The sequence below is a fragment of the Cygnus olor genome, chromosome 5 (assembly GCF_009769625.2).
Source record: "Cygnus olor isolate bCygOlo1 chromosome 5, bCygOlo1.pri.v2, whole genome shotgun sequence".
Classification (NCBI taxonomy): domain Eukaryota; kingdom Metazoa; phylum Chordata; class Aves; order Anseriformes; family Anatidae; genus Cygnus; species Cygnus olor.
In genome coordinates, this window is record NC_049173.1 from 61,748,639 (window position 1) to 61,774,133 (window position 25,495).

The 25,495-nt window shown below is 36.3% G+C and overlaps 1 protein-coding gene across 9 annotated transcripts in view; it reads left to right on the forward strand.

Moving 5' to 3' along the window:
• Positions 1–25,495, forward strand: part of SOX6 (SRY-box transcription factor 6) — a 385,626-nt gene that overhangs the window by 156,226 nt on the left and 203,905 nt on the right. For all 9 annotated transcript variants that reach the window (XM_040557484.1, XM_040557486.1, XM_040557485.1 and 6 more), the window contains one exon: positions 7,614–7,824. In XM_040557484.1, coding sequence (XP_040413418.1) covers positions 7,614–7,824 — 211 coding nt within the window. The remainder of the gene's footprint in view (positions 1–7,613; positions 7,825–25,495) is intronic.

The following is a 25,495-nucleotide window of genomic DNA, read 5'->3' on the forward strand; positions in this document are numbered from 1 at the left end:
TACTTGGCCTAAAGCTAGTGTTTGATGTTGTATTCATTCTTAATGAGGTTTTAGATGAGTATAAAAGGTAAAATGCAAGCCTTTTACAGGTTGTATTCAACCTATGCTCTGGCGGTGAAATCAGTGTAAGTTTTATCAGAGTAAATGCTGAGTTAAAGACTTGAGGTTTTATTCCATTACTTGCCATTTGCCCTCCCACTAGCATAATTTGCTGAGACTTTACAAATGATGTTCTCTCAGTAGCTCATAGCAGTCATTCTCAAGCCTTCAATTTAAATAAATCTTACTTAATAAAACTTTTTATTTTATTTTATTTTATTTTTTAAGCAGATAAGAATTGGAAATGATCACTTAGATTTTTAATTTCTCTTAATTCTATTTAATTAAATTCATCAAAATGGGAAACCTTATTTAATATAGTGATTGGAAATGATTTTGTAAACATTTGCTTTCATTATATGTTAACTCCAGACTAGTTCCAAGTGCCAGCATGCCTCTAGTACTTGGAATAAAAACCACTCTGGATATCCAGCTTTCCTGGGGTGTTTACATGTGTCCCACTCAATGCAGAGACAGATAAATATCCATTTATAACAGAAAAGCCTCATCCACATGGAAATAAGCAATTCGGCTAACACATTTTATGTTAGTAATATTTGCTTTCTGCTTCTTCTTGGCTATTCATCCTGTGATTTCAGCTGAGCTCTTACAGAAACAGTTCTCTGTCTGGCTATTGAGTAGGATTACAGTTGTCAGCTTTCAATCAAAGTTTGACGGTAATTATTCTTAAATTGCTAACTAACACTATGACCCTGCTTTTGTACAGCCCACAGTTTCAATTCCCAAGTTTTCCTCTTTTATCACCTTCAGAAAGCATCTCTCTTTGAGACAGAAGCTGTGCTCCCTGCACAGAACATAAATGCCACGGTAAAGAGTCAGTGATGTCTCTTTATTAGAATCCACAGCTTCCTGCACTCGCCCCTTCTAAGGCTCCTGACTAGAGTCTGTGTTGGTCTGTGCTTAGCCCTCACCAGGATGCCAAAGAGAGATCTGTCCCATGCCTGACTGCAAAAAAGCCCTGATGTGGAGTCCCCAGATTGAGATTTCTGCATCTCAGCCCCCAAATGCAGGATTCCTTTGTACTTTGGCCATTCAGGGGAAGGAGCAAGAATGCTCTAGCCTACATGAATGGTTCCAGCCTACAGCCTTTCACCTGTGGAACTCTCATTTTGTGTGTTTGCTCTGTTTTGGAAGTGAAAGGGCTTCACAGAAGTTGTCACAATTTGTCTCATGATTAGGTTTTTAGACACTGCTATGAACATTAGCTTCCCGATATGAAAAATATAGGGTCAACTTTTAACGCCCTTATTTATATTGCTTACAGCAGTACTCCCTCATTTGTCTGAAGCTGTAAGAATCTAAATACACAAGAAAATACGTTTTTTACACTAACAATAAAATTATGATTTGTTCAATCATTTTTAACAGAAACTATCTAGAGAAGCATAAGAAGTTTTCTTCACTTGCACAGAAACGAAACAGCTATCTTCTTTAAGAATCAAACCAATGTAACAGTTGAAATTTAGTGAATGTGCATGCTAAAATATCATTTACTCAGCGTAAGAGGCATGCCAGAATATTTATACATATTATCTTAATGTAACAGTTTTAAAGGAACTATAACAGAGTGTGAAGAAAATACCATATATGTGGGCAGAGAGAGTCCCCATCTTCATTTATACTAGGCTATTGTTTGCAATTATTCACAATAGTTTCTGCTGTTAGTAAAACTGTACTTTGAGCCATTCACAGAAGCTCCAAAGGGAATGGCCGAGAGGCCACTCATGATCTACAGCACACAGCTTGGAAAGCTGATAAGTAAATACAAGAATACTTATGTTGAACCACCTATACTGAAAGTAAACTTGAGCTTGAAGAAGAACGCTGCCCTTAAAAAAAAAAAACAACACAAAAACAACAACAAAAAAAACCACACACACAAAAAAAAAAAACACGAAAAGGCCAAGGATAGGCATAACTTTCACTGTATGGTACTGGAAATCTTAAAGTTGTTTTCATATTGACATAGGAGTAGGAGGATAAGTGGGGGTCTTAGGTGTAAGTAAAAGTGTGATTTCTTGTGCTGGCTACCTATCCCTGAGTGAGCCGTGCATGGTATTGTAGTAGTTATGCCTCTCAGATTTCTGATTTTAAGTCTTTTGAGCATTTTTCTCCATTTTCTTAATTTTGAAACCTAATCTTTAAATTTTAATGGCTATAAATAGGTGTTTAATCTGTTATAATAAGGACATTTTGTCAAAACACTGAGCACAGTGGGTTGAATGATCCATAATAAAATTTTGTCTGGGTTAATAGGCTGGCAAGAAAATGTATACAGGAAGAATGTCCTTTATCTACCTTAATACTAAAAACCCACATTTCAAAAATAGACTCAATTTTGTCCCTGCTGAATAGTAAGCAGCTGGAATAGTGGTCCAGGCAGAGTTTCTGGCTTAAAATGCTGGACAGCAAGATTTTCAATTTTAGTCATCCTTGCAAATAAATGTCTTTTCAACTTGACACATACTTAAATCTGACACAAGGCAAAGAAGAAAGCCTAAGATATAAAATCATCATACTTTTTTTTTTGTAAACAGTCAAATTTATGCTACCATAATCTGTTTTAATTTTTAATTTTTAATTTTTTATTTATATTTTTTTTAGTTGTCAATTAGTAAGGGTTAGTCCTGAAATGCCACCACTGTGGTGGGTGAAAACCCCTTTGCAATACCCCTGTGTATTCTGGTATGGGCATAAACGGTTGTTCTACAATTACCCAATAACTTTGTGAGTGAGAGGATAATTTTATAAGTCTAGCAAAGGTATGGGACCCTGAGCAATCCACAGCAGATGTCACTTTGGATCAAGCTGAGAAGGACCCACTTTGCTACGCTATCTGTCGTTAAGTGATACTTTTGCCAAGAACAACACTTTTTTAGGACTAAACTCAACATTTTACAAACACGTTCTTTTCTTAAATTTCTTTTTTTCTATGCGTATCTTTCTTATTGGAAGTAAAATATGCTTCTTGCTTCAGCAGGGTATATTCTTTTGATACTGCCACTTTATTAATATGTCAATATTGTTTTATTTCTTGTTTGGAAATTAATTCTAATGTAGTCAGGAAAAAAAAAGATAGGGTTTGCTGTGAATGAATTTCAGCAATGTTGGGTGAAAAATGTTGTGTGGTAAATATTTTATCCATAGGTAGTATGTTTGCTATTTACCTTATTTTATTGTATTTTGCTTTTTACCTCTCCTAACATAGGAATCACAGAAATCAGTAAGAATAGCATACCTCAGAAAATGCACTTTTTAAAGGTACTGTCATGAGTTGAAGATATCATTTCAATTTTAGATTTAAAAAGACTTTTAGTAGGAGTACGTGGATTTTAAACAGAGAATACAGGGACGTCCCAGTTGTCTAATGTCTTATATAGATATGGGATGAATCTGGGCACCAGATTATGTCTAGGTAAATTAAGCGGATATTCATATCAATCAGATATTTTCTGGCCTATTTTCCTGTCATCAGTTATGCTGAGAAAAGTGGACTTGTATGGAGAATTTTCATATGTGCTGATGGATTGCTTAGCTGGGTTTTGCAAAATGAAAGCATTCAGGTTGATATTGGCTAGACATTTTACTTAGCTGTACCTCTTCCGTGCTTTTGGGAAAAATAAAATAAAACAAAAACACACATGAAAAATACCTTTGATAGCATCCTTTCTTTCCAAGCTTCAGGTCAAATGAAATGGAGCAGTCTCATTATGTAAAAGGTGGCTTCCTTAAGCTTCTCAAGAATAGGATCTTTTCTGTTATTGAATCCTTCATATTAACATATAAACAAAAGCCAAACAACCTAGGTTCCCCTTTCCTAACCATGAATTTATTTTCTTATTCTATGGTAATAAGCATAGTGGTCCTTTTCCATTCTGGATTCCAGATTTTCTAGTGATAGTACTTTATGCATTAAAGCAAGAGAAGCAATAAACAGCTTGTGGAGAAGAGCTACTCCCAGACAACATATACAATCTACTAGTCTCTTTTCTGAGGATTCCTGGGCCATAGGGATGTTTTTCCAGTTACATTAGGAGGTATGCTGCTTTTCGGTGTCCATTCAGATGAATTTGTGATAGCCAGGCCTACATCTTATGTATGTCATGGTCACACTTTTGGTCATGCACGTGAGTGCTGGGACATAAGTTGGTCCATGAAAGATTATTTGATTCACCAAGGAAATTAAAATCCTTCATAACTTTGCTGTAACTTTTATTTGATTTTGAACAAATGGAAAGTTGCAGTAACACCTACAGGGTCACCTTTTTAGAGACAATATAATGGAAATTGCCCTATTGTTTTTTGGTATATCTGGTTTGCCATGAATGTGAAATTAGTATAACCTGTTCATGTGATTGGAATAAAAAAGAAAGCTGCCAACAGTAGATACATAGGAGTAAGAGTATCTATTCTGATTGGGTAGCTATAAAATTCCTTCTGAAGCCTTTTTAATGTTTCATTTTTGCTACATTTTATTTGTAGATTTTTCACAAATTTATCTAGAATCATAGAATGCATGGAAATTGTTTTGTTTCATGTAGATACTTGTGCATGCAGCTGATTTATATTTTTCTAGCTGAGTTCTGCTATTATTAGATAAAGTATTTACACTGGACTGGTCTACAGTTTTTCCATTTGCCCCTTTAAACCCTTGAATGACTTTCAGTTTATGCAGTTCTTCTGTTAAATCACCTGCCACTCTTTTTTAACCATTTCTGATTTCAGAAAAAATGGGGCTCAGAAAGTCGTCCTTGCTGGGTTTCTTAGGAGTGCCAATTCACATAATACACCTCAAATATAACAGCCATTTAGTGATCCCAATGATACAGCTGCAGAGCCAAACAGAACAGAAAATAGCAGGGATACCTTTCGCCTTTCTTTTTTTTTTTTTTTTTTTTTTGTTCTACATTTTAATTACCCACAAAAGTGACAATATAATATACTGTTAGTTGAGCAGATCCTCATTCTTTCTGAGATTATCATTTGGCCTCAATTCCGTAAATGTTCATTATTTTCGTGGCGTTTAAACTTGACTCGTCTTCATTAGGGACATTTCAGTCTTTGGGGCATGAAAAAGAAGTGTATGTGTGCTTCCTAATGGAGGCAGGGTTTGGAGAGTCGTGCATTATCAATGAAGGAACATTGTGCTGCACCGTGTATGCATCCAGATTAGAGAGAGGATAGGTTTTCAGGAGGAAGAACATTCAGTCAATTCTACTTGCTCCACAGAGTAGCCTTATCTTCCTTTCTCCAGCCTGAACAATGGATTTAGTGTCCCTCACTGAGAGCATGATTAAAAAACTCCATTGAGCCTGATGGATATGCTTCATGTACTGTAAGAGGATGTTGGTTTCCTGAGAACTAAGTCCTTTCAAATTACTAAGATGCTCTTATGCTGTAGTCTTCAGAGGCATAAAATGCTATGTTATACGGTGTTAATTCATTGAGGAAACACATAGAAAATTCAAGTTTTATATTTGAAAAATGTTAGAAGATGCTTTTTTCATCTCTGCTGTAACTTAGAATAAGGTTTAAGAATAGTTTCCAAAAACTACCTTGCATTATTGAAGTTAAACCTTCCTTTTCTAAGGGCAACTAAATAAATTGAGATCTGTACCAAGTCATCTAAGCTATCATTGTTCTGTGTGATATCTGAGTTTTTAATGAATACAAGTGGATGGGATGACAAATTCTTTAATGCTTGACAGCTGAAAAAATTAAGTTAAAGATTTTGTTCCATGTCACCTGTCTGGGGTTATGTAATTTCTTTCACTACTGCTGTGTTGACAAGAGTGCTGCTACTGCTCAGATACTACAGCGTTGTCTTCTAGTTTTTTGTTTTAGCGAATAAATGCATTTTCAACATCACTAGCAAATACTTCCTCCTTCCTGAACAGCAATAATAGTGCTGTGCAGATCATATACTGCTGTGCTTGATGACGATTTGTCACCACCGCCTTCTGTGCAGTCCGCAGCCCTTAGTTACACTTGCTCATTGTTCGTGAGCTCCTTCTGCAATATTGCACAGCCACTTCATAATCTGTTCAAGACTGAAGCAAAGATTTATGTATGTCATTATTGCCAATGGTTAATGCTTTCTAGTCCATCTTTCTTCAGACCTTGTTTCACCTGGGACTTTTCCCAACACATGTTTCTTCAGCGCTCTGTAGATGGGTATTCTCAGCTCATAGAGGAATAAGAATATTATCATTTCTAGAGAACACTATGTGTTGGGAGAATGATTTTTGATAGAACTATTAATTTGTCTCTTAATTCTTAAATATATTGCTGCTATTATTATTAGTCTTTAATTTCAATGAAAGTCTGTTTTAGGACATTTAATATATCCACTGACAATACTAAGCTTTCTATAAACAAAAAAGTTTGATGTTTTTTTACCCCAGTTTTTTTAGCATTCCTAGTCTGATATTATTAAAAATTGTAATTAGAATAATTTTGGAAAGAGAACTGTGTGAGAAATTCCTGTGGTTGAGTTTTTAAGGGCAAATTGAAGAACTTGTGCTGTTTTTAGCTGAAAGAGTGGAAGCAGAGATGCAGCAAATGCCTGTGGTTGGGAGGATAAGGAGTCCGAGGAAGAGAAGTTCATGTAGGGCTCAACTGTTCGGTGATATTGCAAAACTGACGAGACTTGGACATTACTGGTTCCTTTTTTATGCTTTTCTGTTTAGTTTATAGCTCAAATACTATGTTATCTATTGTAAAGGGAGGTGAACCTGTTTTCCTTCTCTTTTTTTTGGCTATGTAACTTCCTTCTATTTTTGGCCATAAAATACATTTTCTGATGCATGTAGTCCTCCTACAGCATACGTGACTTATTCTGTCACAAACTCATCTGTTTTTTCATTCTTGTCCTTATTAGTCTGGAAAATAACATCTACTTTTGTATATTAGAACCAATATAACCTTCATTCTTTAAGATGAGTATATGATCTAAAGAGCAGTAAATGAGCACAGATAGAAACGTACCACCAGCCTTGTTTAACTGTTAAGTGTATTCAAATGATTTTCCTTGCTTTTCAGTCATTCCCTAACTCTTCTTGAAATTTTAAATTTTGTTGTTTTCTGTTAGCTTAGGATTCATCCAAAAATTATTTGTCCTTGTCTGTGTTTTCTCTCTCAGTGCTTTCTGTAATGCCCTTACTTAAGACACTAAATAAAACTGCAAAATCTGAACACGTTCATTGAAAAAATGTTGAAGTGGCTTGTTTCTGACAAGCAAAATCCTTGATGAGTATCTCAGGTATGAAATACAATAGGCAGAAGCCTGGAGAGGACTGGCTTTAAGGAAAAAGAGATTCCTGTCAGGCACTGAGACTGAGAAATTCAAATCATAATGCATGTTTTAGAAAATGGAGGATACATGTAGCATCGTTAGCGTGACAAACTAATAAATACTGCTTTCAACTGCAACCTGCAATCCTTCTGATGTAAGAGAGTAGCTTATATTTTGACATTATGTTGTTTCTTTGCAGGAATCAGAGAGTAATAAGTTATGTTCCCTATATTCCTTCCGAAATACCTCTACCTCACCACACAAGCCCGACGAAGGAAGTCGTGACCGCAGTGAGCTAATGACCAGTGTTAATTTTGGGACGCCAGAGCGCCGCAAAGGAAGCCTTGCAGATGTGGTGGACACACTGAAGCAGAAGAAACTAGAAGAAATGACCAGGACTGAGCAAGAGGGTATGTGTTGGATAAGACTGATACAGTTTCCCCACACCCTACAAATTTTATGGCATAAGGAATGTGTTGGGTATCAAGAGCCAGCAAACTGCATAATTGGCAAAGACTAGGATAAAGTTATTCACGGGTTACCATGGCAATGGTAGTTTGAGATCCATTAGGGATTTTAGACCAATATGTCTGTTTTATAAAACTTTCTAAATTGTGTTGGTTGTCTGTAAGTAGAAGCAAGAATGTTGGTTTAGATAAAAACACTTACTTGAGAGGTTATGATGAATTCTTAACTGGTTGTAGAGTTGTGAGGGATGTTTTTCAGTGGTATTTGATCTTTTTCTTTCAAAGACAAATGTTTATTTTAAACAATAGGAATGAATAAAACATGAACTGTTTTATTATGCCTTAAAAATTCTCATCTTTTATCACCTGAATGACCCAGTGTCTGTGGCCAGGAGAATGGGAAACAGCTTTAAGTGTGAAGAGTACCTAGTTCTGACCTATATATCTAGATCTGCAGCCGAAGAAATCTTTTTATTTTTATTTTTTCTTTTTTACAGTCTGCTCAGATATTGTTACACCTTTTAAAAATGAGGACAAACCTTGGAGCTGTAAGGCAGTTTATATATTCAGTCCTTATTCTGATATTCTCATCAACTTTGCTAAGATGTTTTTCTTGGTAGATACTAAACCGAATTGGAGAATTAGTTCATCAGCATATATGTGCACAAGGTCAGGGCCCAACATGAAATTCTCTCACCATGTCAAGTAGAATGAAGTCTTATTTGCTTCTGCAACAATATCTTATGGTGTGTGAGTTCATACATGAGTTTGAACCAGGGAAGGTCTGGGAGCAAAAGGCTCTGAAATAGATATACAAATACGAAGGCATCTGTGGGGATTCTGTTATTTTGCCAGTGTTGTTTTGTGGCATTAGAAATATCCCAGGAGGAATATTAGTAGTGTAATAGATCCACAAGGCACTGGCACTGTGTGATCTCTCTTTTTTCTTTGAAATATGAATGAGTTCAGTATGATCTCAGCTATCCTCAGCTTCATGATCTGGTCACAGCCTTCAAATGGTGCATGTTAGGATCCGTTGGCTTCACTTGGTGAAGTAGATTTCACTTCTTGATACTGAAACAATAATATGTTTAAATATGGAATGAAATCATGTAGGGATGGAAGTATGCTTTCAAATTTCTTGGCACAATTGTTAAATGCCAGCACATAGATAAATGTGTTCTATAGGTGTCCTTTCTGAAGCTGGTGAAACATCTCTGAAGAGAGAACGTCCCAGATTCTTTACTACCATCTGTCTGTTTTCAGCTGTAAAGATCACTCTTTTAAAAATTGCTTTCTTAGATTTGGTGGTTGGACTGGGAAAACTATTTTAAATGTTACTTTGGCAAAGTTGTTTTTTACAGTCAGTAACAGTCGTTCAACACTCCATGCTAATCAAAGGTCTTGGCTCATACTTTGCTGCGGGTGTATACAAGTTGCTGTTGATTATAGTGACACCACTGCTAAAACTTCTCCAGGGGTGTACTGAATGGTGTGCTAATAAAAATGTGCATCAAAAGCTTTAAAAAGAGTATCATAGTAAGGATTCAAGCATTTTGTAGCTTATTTTCATTGAGAGTTTTCTGCACTTCCTTAGTATTAGTATACGCTAGATGATTTAAGAGAGGTATGTGCACAGCAAAGAGGTCCCTCTCACTGAGTCTAAGCCTTCCATGCTGTATATTCTCACTAGCTGTGACATAAAGGTCATTTCTGATCTATAAAATAGTCCTGCCTCTTTTGGGCCACTATATACTTGAAAACTATTCTAAATTCTCTCTGTAAGTTCAAAGGTAATTGATTGTGTCTACATGTTAAGTTCTTCTAAATCTATCAAGTATTTTTGGTAGAGAACAACACTCCATCGCTCCAGATAATTATTGAAAGTCTGACTGGTACTATATAAGCTAATGTGGAAAAATAATAATACAAAGATTGGAAATTCTTCAGAATTTTATGCTTAGGTAATACAGTGGTTTTAAAGTTTTTTGTAGATAGAAATACCAAAATTCTTGTCACAGATTTGAATACCTATTTCAGTATTTAGAAGTTTCTCTGAATTAAAAAGAAGCAAGCTCTCCATACTTGTTTGATTTGCATAAAATAACATTTTAAAAATAATTCCTATTTTATGATTCTAATCTTTGTTGTGACTGGGTGCTGCAACTGACTCTGCACTGAGTCAGTTGGAGAAATGAGGTCTGAGCTTATGAATATGTTTTTGCCATCTAACAGTCTATTTTAAACTAGCTAATTAATAGCCTAATTGCACATATATCATATATGATGCTCTTCAACACCTATCATTTAAAATAGGTTCATTTGGGGTTCTCTTCTTTAAATGGTATGGTGTCTTGACCTGTCACAAAATTGCTTACCCAAATTGAAAAACACCTGCTGATTTTTAGAGCAAATAGATAACATAATATAATTGATTTAATGAAGGTAATGGGGAACAAATATCTATTCCTGCTGTATAATACTGCGTAAATTTTGTGTGGCTTGAAATCCTGTATCACTCCTTTGAATAAATGACTAGTTTGTGTTAGCATTTTACAGGGAGGAGCTCCATGAATATCGATGTAGCTGTGGGAAATGGGCTAACAAGAGGTCGTATGTCAAGTTAATTGTACAGTTAGAAGTGGAATAAAGAAGTCAAGAATTCCAATCATCTGCTCTAACCCCTATGCGAGTACGGTAACAAGTCTCTTTCACAGTAATTATTGGAACTTTCTAGTCCATCTATAGTATCTGAATTTGAGTAATATGAATTGCTGGTGTCAAATACGTAAATATTTTGCAGTACACCTTCAAATGCTAGGTATCTCTTACGCTTGTATATTCTGCTTGTGGTCTCTGCTGTAGCTCGTAATATTGGAAAAAGAAATACATACTGAGAGACTTTATTGTGTCTAAACAGATATATTTAATCAGGGTCCTTTAGCTTCTGAAAATAAGTTGTCTAATGAGAATTTCATCTGAGCAGCTGTGACTGAGGAGGTCAGCAGGCATTGCCTAAGAGAATATGGCCCAGCTGGTTAAATCTGGTTGTTGTAGTGATTTAAATGGTCAAGTGCTGCTTGTAATCCAGGACCGTCTGTTTGTAAAGGAAAGAGTGAGTGCTTCAGCATAATGTACAGCTGTTTTAATCTCTCTTTAATAATAGTGCTTCAGCCAGTGTCATGTCTTGTGAACATGAGCGCCTCATACAGGGTTGAATATATGTTAGGTCAGTTTCCAGCGTTATTTGTAGTTTGAACGAAAACTACCTACATCACAGGATAAACAACGTTTTTTGACTTCACGGTCCAGTATTTTCATGCTTTGTACATTAAAACATTCCCATATCCTAATTTGTAATGAGTTGGAAATGAGAAAATTGATGAGAAAATTCTAACCGTAAGAAAAAAAAACGCTACAAATATTTAGGGTTAATTTGAGTATGTAAAGACTTTGCTGACATGTGTTCTCGTAAGATAGAAGAGGTCAGAAATGAACAGGTGTCTAATTTAATCAACAACACTAGACTCTCAAGCCTCTTGGATAACTCCAATATATTTCTCTTCTGAGTTTTTCTGTAAGAAGAATGATTGTTTTGCTGATATTTTTCCTTGGAAGTATCCTCCAGTAAAATCTTTACAGATTCAAATGAAGAGCGTGTGAGATAGTACGGTCAGACTGCTGCTCTCCCTTTCTACACACCTTCAGTGAAAGATGTTTCTTTCAGAATATTGCTTATATTACTTTTGCGTGACAGATTTACATCGCCAGGCTGCCTGGACTCTAGACTAAGAATTGGCTTCCAGACAACTATCCCACTGTACTTCATCATAAGCCTCTACGAGCAATAATTAGTAGTACATATCTTGTCTGTAGCTGGGAGAGCAGATTTCCCCCTTTCAGATCTGGAATGCTAGGTTGGCAGGTCAGCTGGCACTTCTGGGCTGGAAACTGGGCATGTCATTTCTGCTAAGTGCTAAGCCCTCATTACTCTGGGCCTGGATTCCTAATTCACTTTTGACCTTGATTCTGTGCAATGTATACAGTATCATTTTTCAACCAAGCTCAGCTCAGACTTCTAGCACAAGCTTTTTATAAACTGCTTCCCATTCTTGTTTCCTCCTTGAAGACCATAGTTGAACATTCAAAGAGATCAAAGATATTTACGTATGCATGTTGGAATAATGAACATCTATATAAAGAGCAGTATATTCATAAATTCCCATCTATTCTGTGTCATGTGCACCTGTTTGTACTGTCTCTCCATGGATGGAAATATGTAACTCACACAGATACATAATACGTCTGAAGATGGCTAAATTAAAAATTAAGGATTCATATGTGATATTCATTTTATATGCAATAGGGAAAACCTTGCTACAGTACTCTATAGTAGAGGTTTCATTTTTTTTCTGTTTTCCTGTGCTTTTTTTTTTTTTTTTTCCCTCCTTTGAGCTTCATTAGTTAATAATAATTGAAGGGTTTCTTTTATATTAACTTAAACTAGATTAACATTTCCCCCCAAAATCTTTGTCATGTCAGTAAGGACAGTATGCTCAGGTTTTGCATGCACAAATATGTACACATTTCCTGTTGACTTCACCGAGAAATAAAAAAAAAAACCTATCACATACTGTGTTTTGTAACTGGATATCGATAAACCATTTGAGCTGTCATTTTATGCAGGTTTTTTGTTTTCTATCAGAACCTGTGTGTGCTCTATCATATTAACTGAATGAAGAGTTTCAATTTTGTATTTTTTGTTTTAAGCCTCCCCTAGCTGAGAACAGACTGAGTTCAGGCATGTACTCTTGTTTTCTTGTATACTTTGAAGCATATAATCTTTGAGGGCTTTATGTGTCAGGAGTTCTCTACTGTGGATCAGGTCTAGAAGTGAGCTATTGTGGTCCATGAATATTTTTAAATGTTTTTCAGAAGTTCTGTTGATTTAATTCAAATTATCTGTCTTGAGGTGTGATCTACAACCACACTTTCCACTGAAGAAGGCATAGTCCCTGGTTGTCCTAATGCACCTGGCATTTATAAACCTCTGTCTTTATTATCCAGTTCTCTTGGTGCCTAGAGATATTTTTTGTTTGTTTGTTTCAGGGTTTTAAAAGTGTTCCTGGGATTTTGTATTAGGATTATTCAAATGAATCGTTATATGTGTGTGTGTGTGTGTGTATATATATATGCTCTATTTTTTTTTGTGATAAATTACTGTTACTGTTCTATTTCTTGTAATACCTATGAAATACTGAAATACTGTGAAGTGGCAACAGGGATTCCTCTCAGCTAGAAACAAACCCTTTAGATGTGAAAAAAAATACACCTTCTTCAAAGTCTTTTCATCTCCTTTGGTAAACCTTGCCATATCTTCTTGGTACCAGGCTCATTATGCTTCTTTTTTCTTCTTTAGTTATTAAAAATCATGTTTGGTTAGCAACTTTGCAATTGGTTATGTATATAGAGAAATGCAATGCATACCACTTAACTTGATTTTTTTGTCAGAAGCTGTGTGTAGCAGCATCCGGGTCCTGACTGGGGCCCAGGAATTCTTTCTGTTAAACTCCAAACATGCTTTCAAAAGGCCCCTGCCCCAAAGTCCATGCAGTGAATGGATGAGTCAGATTGGGTTAGAGGAGGGAGATGTGGCACATTTTCCTAAACGGCTGCTTTTGCTTACCTCTCTACCATATAATTAGATGCAACTCCCTCTCTCTCTCTTCTCATTCAGCGATGTTTGTAAAATCACACTTGTCACTCCTTTTTCACACAATTTATGTTTCTGTTTTAGAAAAAATATATTCCTTTGTTCATGTAATATTTAGGGAAGCTTTATGGATTTAAAAATTTCTAGTAGTTCATTTATTGAAATGTGCTGCTAATGTCAGTGCCTTAATAGGTTAAAGTAATTTGGGAACATTACTGCAAAGAAAGTGGTTTCTAAGGTTAGTTCCCTGGTAACTAAAAGATGATGCAGCCTACTTCCTTTCTATCTGAGTTGCTCGCTTTTTCAATCAAAAATTTATTCTTGTTTGAAGCAGAAATAACTTAAGGAACTTGCTTTAATGACATTTATAACCCAACATATGTTTAGGTCACTTTTTCTTCCAAAGGCAGATAAAGCTTGTGTAATCTCACACTATCTGGTCATTAATAATTTGTCTCATATTTTTATTTATCCTTCTAGGTATGTGAGAATATATGCATTTTTGATTATGTCCTGTCTTATATCCTTCAAGTCTTTCAGAGTACTGCTTCATGATTAAATGTTATATCACAGATTTTATTTAAGAAATTGGAACATGTTGTCATCCTTCCACCTTCACTTTTATTGTCTGGCTGTCTACAATATAGTCCTGCTCAGTACTGTAGCATTTGAGTACCTGGTCATTAATCACAGACTGTGTGTGGATTCAGTATAATAATTCTTCAGCATTTTTCAGCATATCTCATACTACATTTGAAAGTTTCCTTTTGGTTTTCTTTGTTCGCAAAATTTGATTGTGACACAGAAATGGGGAACAGAGCAGGCTTTTACATAGGTAATATGAAGAATGAGATCTGTATGAGTAAATCAGTAGATGATGGAGACCATCTTTTTTGTTAAAAGCTATTACAGTTTTCATGTCCCTTCAGTTTGTAGTCCTAATTCAGGATCATTAACAAAAACGTGGTGAGTGTGATGGTAGCATTTTTCATAACAAGATCTGCTAGAAGTCGAGTGGAGATAGCTGCATGTGGACCTGTCAGGCAAAAACAAACCTTGGTTGCTATCAGGCAGTATCTAGATGTAAGATCTATGGCATTTTGTTAAGATTCTACTTTTATGGAAGTTCTGTTTCCTGGTACAGGTTGTTTTCTTGTTGAAGAATTGTACCTCTGCACCTCTACAAAACTGTTGCTTTTGCTAATTCACAGAGCTGATCATAGCTTGAATCCTAATGTGGGGAGAGTCTGAAATCCAGGTCTCAATTTTGAAGACTGGGACATCCCTTTTAGCTAACTCCTAACTCTCTAAAGTATTTTTGGGCATATTTTCTATCACCATTTTCAGATGTTCCCATTTCATTGGGGAAATGTCTTTATTCTGCCCTGAGTATCTGAGATGAGTAAAATCATTTTCATTAGTACAGATGGACTTTCAGCATTTCCTCATTGTCTCTGAACTTGAGTTACAAGCTAGTCTTGTAGACAGGGACAGATTAAACTGAAACAGGCTGGGATCTTCTCAATGCCAGCATCTGCTGGCCATTACAACCAGTTTCTCCCCAGTGATTGTATTTTCCAATGTCCTTCAGGACTCATCTCATCTTTTCCTTTAATCCCACTGTACCTCTCAATCCTGGACACGATTTAATTAATTTTTTTTTTACTGTGTGATAAGTTGTCTCATTGTTACATTTTATATAATTTTCTACAGTATGCTTATCCACCTTTCTGTCTCCTTTTAAGATGTGGTGTAAGTTCTGCTATCTTTACACTCTTTGTATGTTATGAGAATCATGAAGACATTATAAAGAAACATAGCTAAGAGACAACTTTTTCCTTTGGACCATAAGAAAGGCAAGTCCAATAAGAATGGGTACACGTAACATTGGGCTCTGTGATGAAGAATGCAAGAGATTAAATAGCCGTAAAAATATGGCAAGTTGCTTCAGTTGCGTGATCTTGGCAGCAGATAAATAAATTCAGACTTCATTGGTTTCTGATGTACTGTGACACAGGCGTTATGATCAGATCATGCTTTAAAATAGGAATTGAACTACTTTTCCTAGTCATCAGATTAACAGTAGGGACTAGATAGCAATGCTTCCCTTCCTTATGTTGCCAAGGTAAACATAAAAAAAAAAAAAAAAAAAGAGGAAAAGGAGGACTCGGATATGGCCGATCTTGTATGTCATTGTCTTTTCAAGTTCTGGAGGGTGAATGACCTCAGATTTCTTTGGTGATGAACTTTAGTTTTAGTTAGTCTTATTTACTTTGCCATTCCTGCTGTTTTGCAGCCAGGTCTAAAAGTGCTTTAAGTGCTGTGACTGGGGTAATGAATGAAAATTTCTTTCCAGCACTGAGAGTATTGCATTAGACTGAATAGTCACCTTACTTGTAAAAGCACTATTAGAGAGGGGCAGCTGTAAGTAAGGATAACGATTTGTGTCCAGTGCTTATTTACTGAAAAGTGTAAATGTATTATTTATTGAGAGCTCTCCAGACAGTGCTTGTCAGAATAAAAATGTCAACTCTAAGCAAAATGTTATAATACATAATAAAAATGCTAGGTATGCACTTTAGAGATACGGCTAATTAGATCTGCTTTTCTTAAAGAAATGACAGTAAAAATGCTCAGCAGCATATACATTTTAAATGCTGATATATATATATGTTTTCCTATACTGTATTTGGTTTCGATACCTTATCATTACTTAAAAATAATTTTGACAACTTTATTTGGTTGCCATAAGAGAGACAGAGGCACTTGCTATCTGTCTGCACAAGACAGATACATGTTCAGACTGTCTTGTTCATGTACCAGAGAGCGTGCCTCTCTCATCTCTGTGCTTTAGTCTGCAACTCCAAGATGCCACTTCCATGAGGGAAACATGCCTCCGATGGAAACAACAAACAGTTCCTAAGATTATTCTTTAGCCATGCTAATTAAACTCAAACAAATATTATGTTAAGGAGACTAAATCCATTCAATGTCGGTGTTACTTCTGTGTAATATTAAATGCAAGTAAGTGTTAGGAGAAAAAGAAAAAAAAACTTTTTTTTTGTCCATTTAAAATAATACTTTATACAATTTCAGTATTTTTAGATGCCTTTATTTTCACTGAAATTTCTAATGGGAAAAATTGGAACTTATGAAAATAGAGATCTAGAGTGTTTTATAATGTGAGGGAGGAAATTAGATTTTGAATTTACCATTTTTTGTAAAAAGAGTAAATGTAAGAACTTTGTAAGAACTGCTCAGTTCAGCATAATAAAATTTAAGATGCTGTCATTAAAAGCGTTAAAAGCAGCTTTCTTTTTTGAAGTATATTGGCCAATCCGTGAAAGTTCCCTCTTGTGGTCACCTCAGTGGCAATGTATGCACGTTCCTGCACCCAGTTCGCTGTCGTTTCCCAGAGCGGGAGAACCAGAGGACAGCTGAGGAAGGAAGGTGGGTCCAGACCCCACTCAGAGCAGCATCGCCCACTGCAGGTTGCTCGGGGCCACATCCCGTCAGCTTTGGAGTATCTCCATGGATGGAAATACCATGGCCTCTCTGGCAACCTGTTCAATGTTTGATCGCTCTTGCAGTAAGAAAGGTTTTTCTTATGTTTAAAAGGAATATCCTGTATTTCTGTTCATGCCCATTGTCTCTTGGCCTCTTACTGGGCACTGCTGAGAAGAGTGTGGGTCCGTCTTCTTTACTCCTGCCATCATAGACGTTGGTAAGATCCCCTGGAGCCTGCTCTTTTCCTGGCTAAACACTCACAGTTCGTCCGGTTTCTCCTCGAATAAGGGATGCACTGATCACTTGCTCATCTTTGTGGCCCTTTGCAGCACTCTCTCCACTATGTGTTGTACTGGGGAGCCCAGAGTTGGATGCAGCACTCTGGGTACAGCCTCAAATGTGGTTTATTTTAAGGTTCTGCAGTTCTGCATTGTACGACTGATCTGATACCCTTAAAGCCAGGAGGGGTTTGACCAGAGCTTCAGAAGTGGCAGGTCCAAGCTGTGGCTTAGTGAGACTTGCACATGTAATTCAAGTTCTGGCCCTGCACGGGTGCTCTCACTTTCCAGTCTGTAGCTGAAGAGAGCAAGTAAAAATCAGGAACAAAACATAATTCTGTGTTCTGAGCTACATGTTTCTATGATTCGTAAGTGTATTTTGGATTGTGATGAATCCTTTTAATCCCCGTTTATATTTAGGCATCTTCCTTATTTGCTCATTGGCATGTTGATCTCCAAACTAAAGCAAGAGTTAATAGTTACACGTGTCAAAAATCTCCTTCTTTGGAATGTCTTCAATAACATAAAGAAGTGCTTGCGTTGCTAGAGTTCATATTGTGAGATTCATGAAAAGAGAGTACAGTAGCCCTTGTTAAACACAGTCGTGAGGACAAGTCCTGTGTAAATCATCCGCAGATAGCTCCTGTTAGCATTGCTCTGTCCCGACTAGCAGCACCCATTCTGTTGCAGTCTCGGGTCCTCCTTTAACATGGGCTGCCAGTCAGTAAAGCCATGCCAAAATGTCTTGTTCTACAGTGTAGCATTTTGGAATGTGTCTAATAGCTGTTTTCTTTTATTAATCATAATATATTTTTAACTTTATTTTTTACATAGGTGCCCAGAGTTCCTGGGCACAGTGCCCTATTTATGAATGCCTGTTTATTTTCATCTTCCTTTTTATTAACTGCTTTACTTAATGCTTTACATAACTGTTTGCCATATTTTGGTGTGAAGTGATAATGCACTGCTGCCTGCTTACATTTCTAAAAGAACTGATGTGACATCACCTTCCAGAGTGAATCATGATCTTCACTGAACCTAAAAAAAAAAAAAACATCTTGAATGCTCTTCTGTCTTTTATTTGTTTGAAAATGTTGAGGCAAGCAGGCTCTTTCCCTCATCTGGAGGAACTCTGAACACTCCAGTATGGGGAGCCTGCAAGGGCATCAAAAAATTGGAGAGCCCTGCAGTGAATTTCTTGTTAGTCTAACACCTTAAGATTGAATTCTGCTTGCATTTGTAATGATGATGTATGTGGTAGGGGATATGCATGCAGACAGGGTTCTGCTCTTTCTACTCTCTCTTCAAATTTACCTGCGTTTTTGATGTTTAAAACAGCTCTGGTTCTCCGCATAGGTTTTAGCGCTCCTTATCGTATCTTAAATATGTAACAAGCAGATTACTTTTAAATATTTACAGTGAAACAAAAACTAACACATTGGGCAGAGGTTTGTTAGAATGTCAGAAGAACTTGCCATAGTGAAAAATAAATATTGAACCACTTTTATTCTGAAGGTGACTCTATTAATTTCAGTGGAATTACTGCAGGAGTAGGATTTTTTTCTGAAAAATGTCTGTCTACAGCTTGCATCATAATTTTATTATTTTCTACAGAACTTTGAGTAGCCCTGAAGTAATTTTATAGATCAGGCATACGCATGCATTACTAATTAAAATGAGCTTCCTTTGCTTCAGTTTCCTCTGTGGACTGCTTGTGTTTTTAGCTGTTTAAATGTGGTTGTTGCAGCTTTATTAATGGGTTTTATTATATCTTCAGTTATGCAAGGAATTAAAAATGTAGCTGGAGCATGGGTTCCTCCACGTTTCAGTCTATCTGTTGCTGCTGTGTTGTTCCTGTGAACAACAGATACACTGAATGAGTAGACAGCGTATCGTGTCTGTTGCCTTTCAGTGCCTGTGTATCTGATAACACAACAGACAGTGGCCAGACATATAACCTCAAAAATCAAACCAATTCGTTAATGAACTAATAAGGCAATGTAATAAGCATCTCCATTCAGTCGTTTCCCCCAGATTTCAGTTATTCCTTTTAGCAAGAGTATCTAGTGCTGTATCAACAAATTATTTGATGACAATAATTTGGCTGATGAGAATACAAGGAAAAAGGCCCAATCTAATTAGCAAAGACTGTACATTAGGTGGTGAAGCATGGCTAATATTTTATTTTTTATTGTCAAACCACAATTTGCAACTTTCTGTGGTTGGTTTTGTCTCCCCCTCCCCCTCCAAGCCCACTAAATCATGAAAAAAAGGCCAAGAAGAGACTACAGGACTTGAAACACAGTGGCCCTGAAGTGATGGGAAAATGGCCAAGATGTCACAGCTAATTTCTGACCCTGCTTTATAAGTTCTGCTGTTCCTTATTCCCCTTGTCAGTCTGTGAATCCCTGAGGCTGTACAAACTGGCCTAACATCACTCAGCTCCGGTTTTATATCCTCTTTTAATAATGTTGAGTCTATTCTGTCCAACTTTGATTCAGACAACCTGCTTGTCTTGAAAAAGTGATATATTTAATCAGTGGCTCTGTCTCCAGCATAGCTCCCACTGCGTGAGACTAGAGCCAAAGAGTAGTGCAGTGGCCTGTCACTTCTGTTTGAATAGGTAATGTGGAGCTGCTCAGCCGAAGAGACAGGAGCTGGAACTGCTTGTTAGGACACATGATCAAAAGCCACTCTCTGCTTTCTGCCAGTCAAGCCTCATGTCGCCTTGTGGGGCAGACATTAAATAGATTTTTCTGCCGTACGCTGTGGGCACTTTGCCAGTTTGACATGTGAACTGTTACAAAAGATACCAGAGTTTCCACTGCTTGCTGACTGCTTTTAAATATTACCAAGCCATTGCTGTCCAAGTAGAATATTTTAAATAATGGATTATGATAAATTTCCACTACTCCTAGGCAGTCTCTTCTTGCTCCCAGTAGTTCAAAGATGTTTTTAATACTGAAACCCTAAGTTGGTTTCTGGAAACAAACAAGCAAACAAAAACTGTTGAGCGGCCCTATGGCAAATAGATCTGAACAACACGGTTATTGTCTGAGAATTCTGGTGAGTCGTCTGCTTTCACTGGTGTCGTTGTGAATATTGTTTCTATTTTTGGTCTTTTAACATAATTTAATTGGATTTTCCTAGTTGAGATCATAGCACAATTTTATTATTATGTTTATTTGGAGGGATATTAAAATCGAGTTGTTTTGTAAATGAGGTTGAATTTATTTATTGTGTTTCTTGGCTGCTGGTGCAAATATAACAGTCTTGAAGTGGCTCTGTAGTTGTTTTTAGTTATACTTTCCCTTGTTTTTTTCCTCTTTGTCTATTACCCTTCATAACCACCTCAGCTCTTGTGCCCATGGCAACAACACTCAGTGGTGGAGGCTAACAAAGATGACATTTAGGCTTTGCCTAAGTAATGAATATTCTTTTGTAACTTGCAGGGCCACTGAATTTATGCCATTTTCTAGAGGTTCCCAGTACCTAGAAAACTGCTACTATAAACGTGGTTATGCTTATGTTATCCGGATATTTGCTTCTTTGTGCTTGCGGTTGCTGATATAATATCTTTTTTTTCCTCCTTTTTATTTTTTATTTTTTGAGTAAAACATTTCTACCAAAACATACCATGGCAATCTACTGGAACTCATTTAAGCAGTGAGCTACACATAAACAGCTGCTCCTTCAATAAGCCATTCTTTATAATACCCTTATTACCTTCTAGTGTCTCAAATTCTGATTAGTCAACAGTGCTGATTACTGTATGGCATTCCACTGCCCATCTTCCTTCTGCTCAGCTGCTCATGTCTTAGCTGTTATGTGATTACAACACAACTTGTGCATTGTTTCTCCAAGTTGTTCTTCATATTGTATATCTTTAAAAAAAAAAAAAAAAAAGAAAGAGAGAGCTCTTGAGGAGACGGAAACATTTATTTTGAGTCACCATAAATTCTCTGAAACTTTGTGAATTGTTTTTGTACAACTGTGATCTTCACAGTCTGTTGGCTCTGTAACTTAGCAGAAGGATGAGTAAATTCTCTAGATTTACAACAAGGATAATCTATAAATACATCTCAGTTAAAAAAAGACTTTAGAATAATGATTGTTAGTTATTGTGAAATTTGTAATGTGGTAGAGCAGGAGAGACAAAAGAGTGTTTTGCTTTTTATTTTTGCAAAATGAAACAAAGCACACACAGCTTTGGCCTAGCTTTGCTTTTGCGAAAATCAGGGGGTTCAAAAGTCAGTAAGGACAGAGCTAAGTGATGGCGAAGCAGTTTGGATAACCCACCATCAGTAACATGTCCTGAGTTTCAGCAAGGGGTGTAGTGGTAGATGGAAAACACAGAATGAAAATGGGAAGAGAGGACATTGTGTCCTCGGTGCTCCAGAGTTTTGCTTTTTGGTCAAAGCAGCAAACACAGAGGTTCGTTAAGGACATTAAAACTTTGTTGGCTGGTTTATAGGTAAATAATGCCATAGTGAGAAGAACACCCTTGCTGTGACTCCAAAGCCCCCCGCAGCTTCCTTTGGTGCAACCCCTTAGAATCAAGTCCTGGTGAGTAAGAAATGCTGACACACTCAAAACGCAGCCCCATTAAAGGCCTTAAATCTGTCATTGTGCTCTGGAGCCTGTTCTGAAAATAGCAAAGCTCTTTTTGTAAATTAAAATCGGTGTGAATGGGAACAGATGTTGACATGCTTTACTTTATCTGCAGGGATCCCTGTCAGGGGGGAGAGGGTCAGTGAGGTTAGATGGTAGGAATTACTGCAAATGTGCAAAAGACAGAGTAGTCTAATATAGACATTGTCTTTGGCTTTATGTAGAGCTGTAATAAGAGCCAGTGGTTGCTTCTGGTGGCTGCTAAGTCTGTGTATAAGGAATGCGGATTGTGTAATACCTTTAATTCCTTGGAGAACGCTGTCCCCTTTTCTATCTGTTTATACAAGGAGAGGGATGCTCGCCCTGCTTTTCAGAATTGCTGCACTCAGATCTGGATTCCGGGAGATCCTGAGTGACCTCAATTCTCATTTACTTTGGCATTACCTGAGCTCTCTCAGGACCTTGGGCAAGGTTCTTAGCATCTCTGAGGATCAACCTTTAGAAAGCCTATGTTCAGTCTGACATTGGGTAGTGTTTCTGGTATTTCAGCATTACTTTTTAAGATTTTGGGTGAACTCTCAGGTTGCATTAGAGTCATCATCAACTTTTAATAGTTTTTGAAATAAAAAAGCATTATATTCTGAAATGTGCAATTTATTAAACAGCTTTGCAAGTCACTCTAAATAAATTCTCATTGAAGATTTTTCCTGATTAAAAAAAATATATATATAGCATAGGATGAATTTATTTATAAGAACTGTAATAGTTTCCCTCAATTCCTTTTATATTTTAGATTACCTTATAATTTTCTAAATCTACATGAACAATAATGATCAATTTTGTCAGTATTATTCACACCTTTTATTAATTTAGCATAGATGAATAAATGTGAATGTTGTGAAGAGTTGATTGGGAATAGATTTTAAATCTGACAGTTAGATTACAGGGTACCTAAGAAAAAATGGCTCTTTCACTAGGTACCTAGTAATTTAATTCTTGTTTGAAATTATTATAATTTATTACAGTGTGTGGGTCCTAATGAATGTCTACTATTAAATGAAAAGGAGAAATTGAAATTATGAAATTCTTTTAACTTGTATCTTAAAAATCCTCTTAAACAATTCAGTAGATATTAATAAGCAATGTGCTTTTCTTTCCCTTTTATGTGAGTGCAAACAAAAACATTTTTGCCATTACAGAATGACATTAGATGAGTGCTGCTGGATATTCTTACTTAGGTTTAAGACTGTCTTAAAATAGAATGGAATAATTTCATATGATGAAAAATATCTAAAATTTACTATCTCATTTAGACATTTAGACCGTAACATAAGAGACCTTCAGAACTTTTGGAAGGCAAATCAAAATCACTCTGTAGAAGTTTTGCCTTTGTTAGAAATGTAAACGTGAGGAGAAATTAAAGCTTTTCAGCTACTAAGAGAGTCATTCATCAGGGTGAGAGAATATAATGAACATTATACTTTTATTATCTTTATATCAAATTATTTTCCACTTTCATTATTGACCTCATTTTGAAAAATGGGACAACTTGGGGAAAATGGGTAGGTATTTCCAAATAAACATAAAGACTAGGCTATAGAGACATTTCAAATAAGTGATGGAACACAAATTGTGAAGTACCTTCATTGAGAGGCTGAACACACATTAGGAAAGTCTTAGATACAAATTATATCAGAACATACTGCTGTAGCTGACATAAGATGAGGCCACTAGTGGGGTTATGTTGGGATTAAATCTGCTTAAAGAATACGAGGCCTCTGGTTCTGTCTGAAACATACCACTAGAACTAGAAACATCACCACTGGATTATGTGAGCATTATATAGGCATCTAATAAATAAATAAGCATTTCAGTGGAAATTCTGGTTGTAATTACACTGTTTACAAGTCAATAGCAGTTGTGGCCATTGCAGTTTACTGGTTTCAAACTGGCTCAGGTAAAATCAGGGTTTTGCTCCTCTGTACTGTTTTTTTTTTTTTTTTGTTTTTTTAATCTCTTCCTGTATCTCTTCCTGTGGATGATTTGTATCACTGAAACATGAGCCAGTGTCTCTCTACAAGGCAGAAAAATGTATTTCTAAGCTGAGCAAGTCACTAGAGTTGGCTGCTGCTTCTTCAACTATTTTCTTTAAGTCACAAACAATACAGTTACTCTCCTCAGTGAAGTCAATTTAATATGAGGAATAAAATATTACCTCTGGCTACCTGTTGCTGTCTTGCAGTTGACAGATGGAGCACCAGTTGGATACTCCATTTTAGGGTAACAAGGTAGCACTGTGTGCTTGCATCCTTTGAGATGCATGTGTCTTTTCTTCTGGTAAGAGAATGTGGGATATTATGCCACTCCACATTTCCTACTGTGTTGCCAGAAACGAAAAGAAAAGAAAAACCAAAAGGAAGGGGAAAAAAAGGAAAAAAGATGAGAAAAGAAAAAGAGAAGAGAGGAAAGAAAAGAAAGGAAAAGAGACAAGACTTCTTTCAGGTGAAGAATTTTTTCATTTTCACCAAACAGATGTTTTGAAGTTCTAGAGGCTGTAGCTGAAGCCAGTATTTTCAAAAGTAACCTGGATTTGAGAATGTACTTTTTTTTTTTTTTTTCCCCTATTCAAATTACAAGGTACCCAAAAGCACTGTATTCGAAAAAGACATTAGGCACAGAATATAACTTATGTTAACCATTTGTGCTCTTTCTCACTGCACACAATTGTGGCAGAGAATCTGATTGCGTGTGAACATTGCTATCTAGCAGATAGGATCTGTTTCGTGCTACTAGTAGAAAAATAGTGACTGAACAGAATTTGTTCTATTCAAACTTCTAAAAATACTTGGGCCTTTCTCACCAGTTAGGAATTTTTATATGTTTACTGTTCTTCACTATAACCAATTCCAGCAACTACACTGTTACAGTTTAAAAAATCGAACAAACAAACAAACAAACAAAAAAAACAAAACAACAAAAAAAACATGCTAAAACAGGAGCTGAAATATCTTTAATAGCAAACATTTTGAATTATAAATATGACTTATGGCTAGTGTCATGTTGATCCCCTTTCTTAGCCATATTCTGACTAAGCATATAATAGAAAATTATTTTCAGTAAAATATGTAAGTAATACGAAATTAAATTATTTACTTTATTAAACTTGTGCTTTCGGGTCTTGTTTAAACCTTAAATGAACATGGAAATCTGAAAGAGATGAGATTAAAAGGTTTAAATAGCTCTAAAATTATATTTACATTAGTGCAATCTGTCAGTTTTAATATTAATCTGCTTTTTTAGTTGAGATTGTATTGTAAAAAACCACCCAGCGTGAGCTAAAGTAGCCCAGAATATTTGCGTGATGAAGCTTGTTTGTTCCTTTCTTAATTAGTCAGAGTTCTCAAGGAAAAGTTCAGTTCAGTGTTCCGATATTAGCTGTACTTCTTAGAAATGACCTTGTGGGGTAGAGAAGCATGGCACAGTGGCACTTTCCAGCTGTACACAT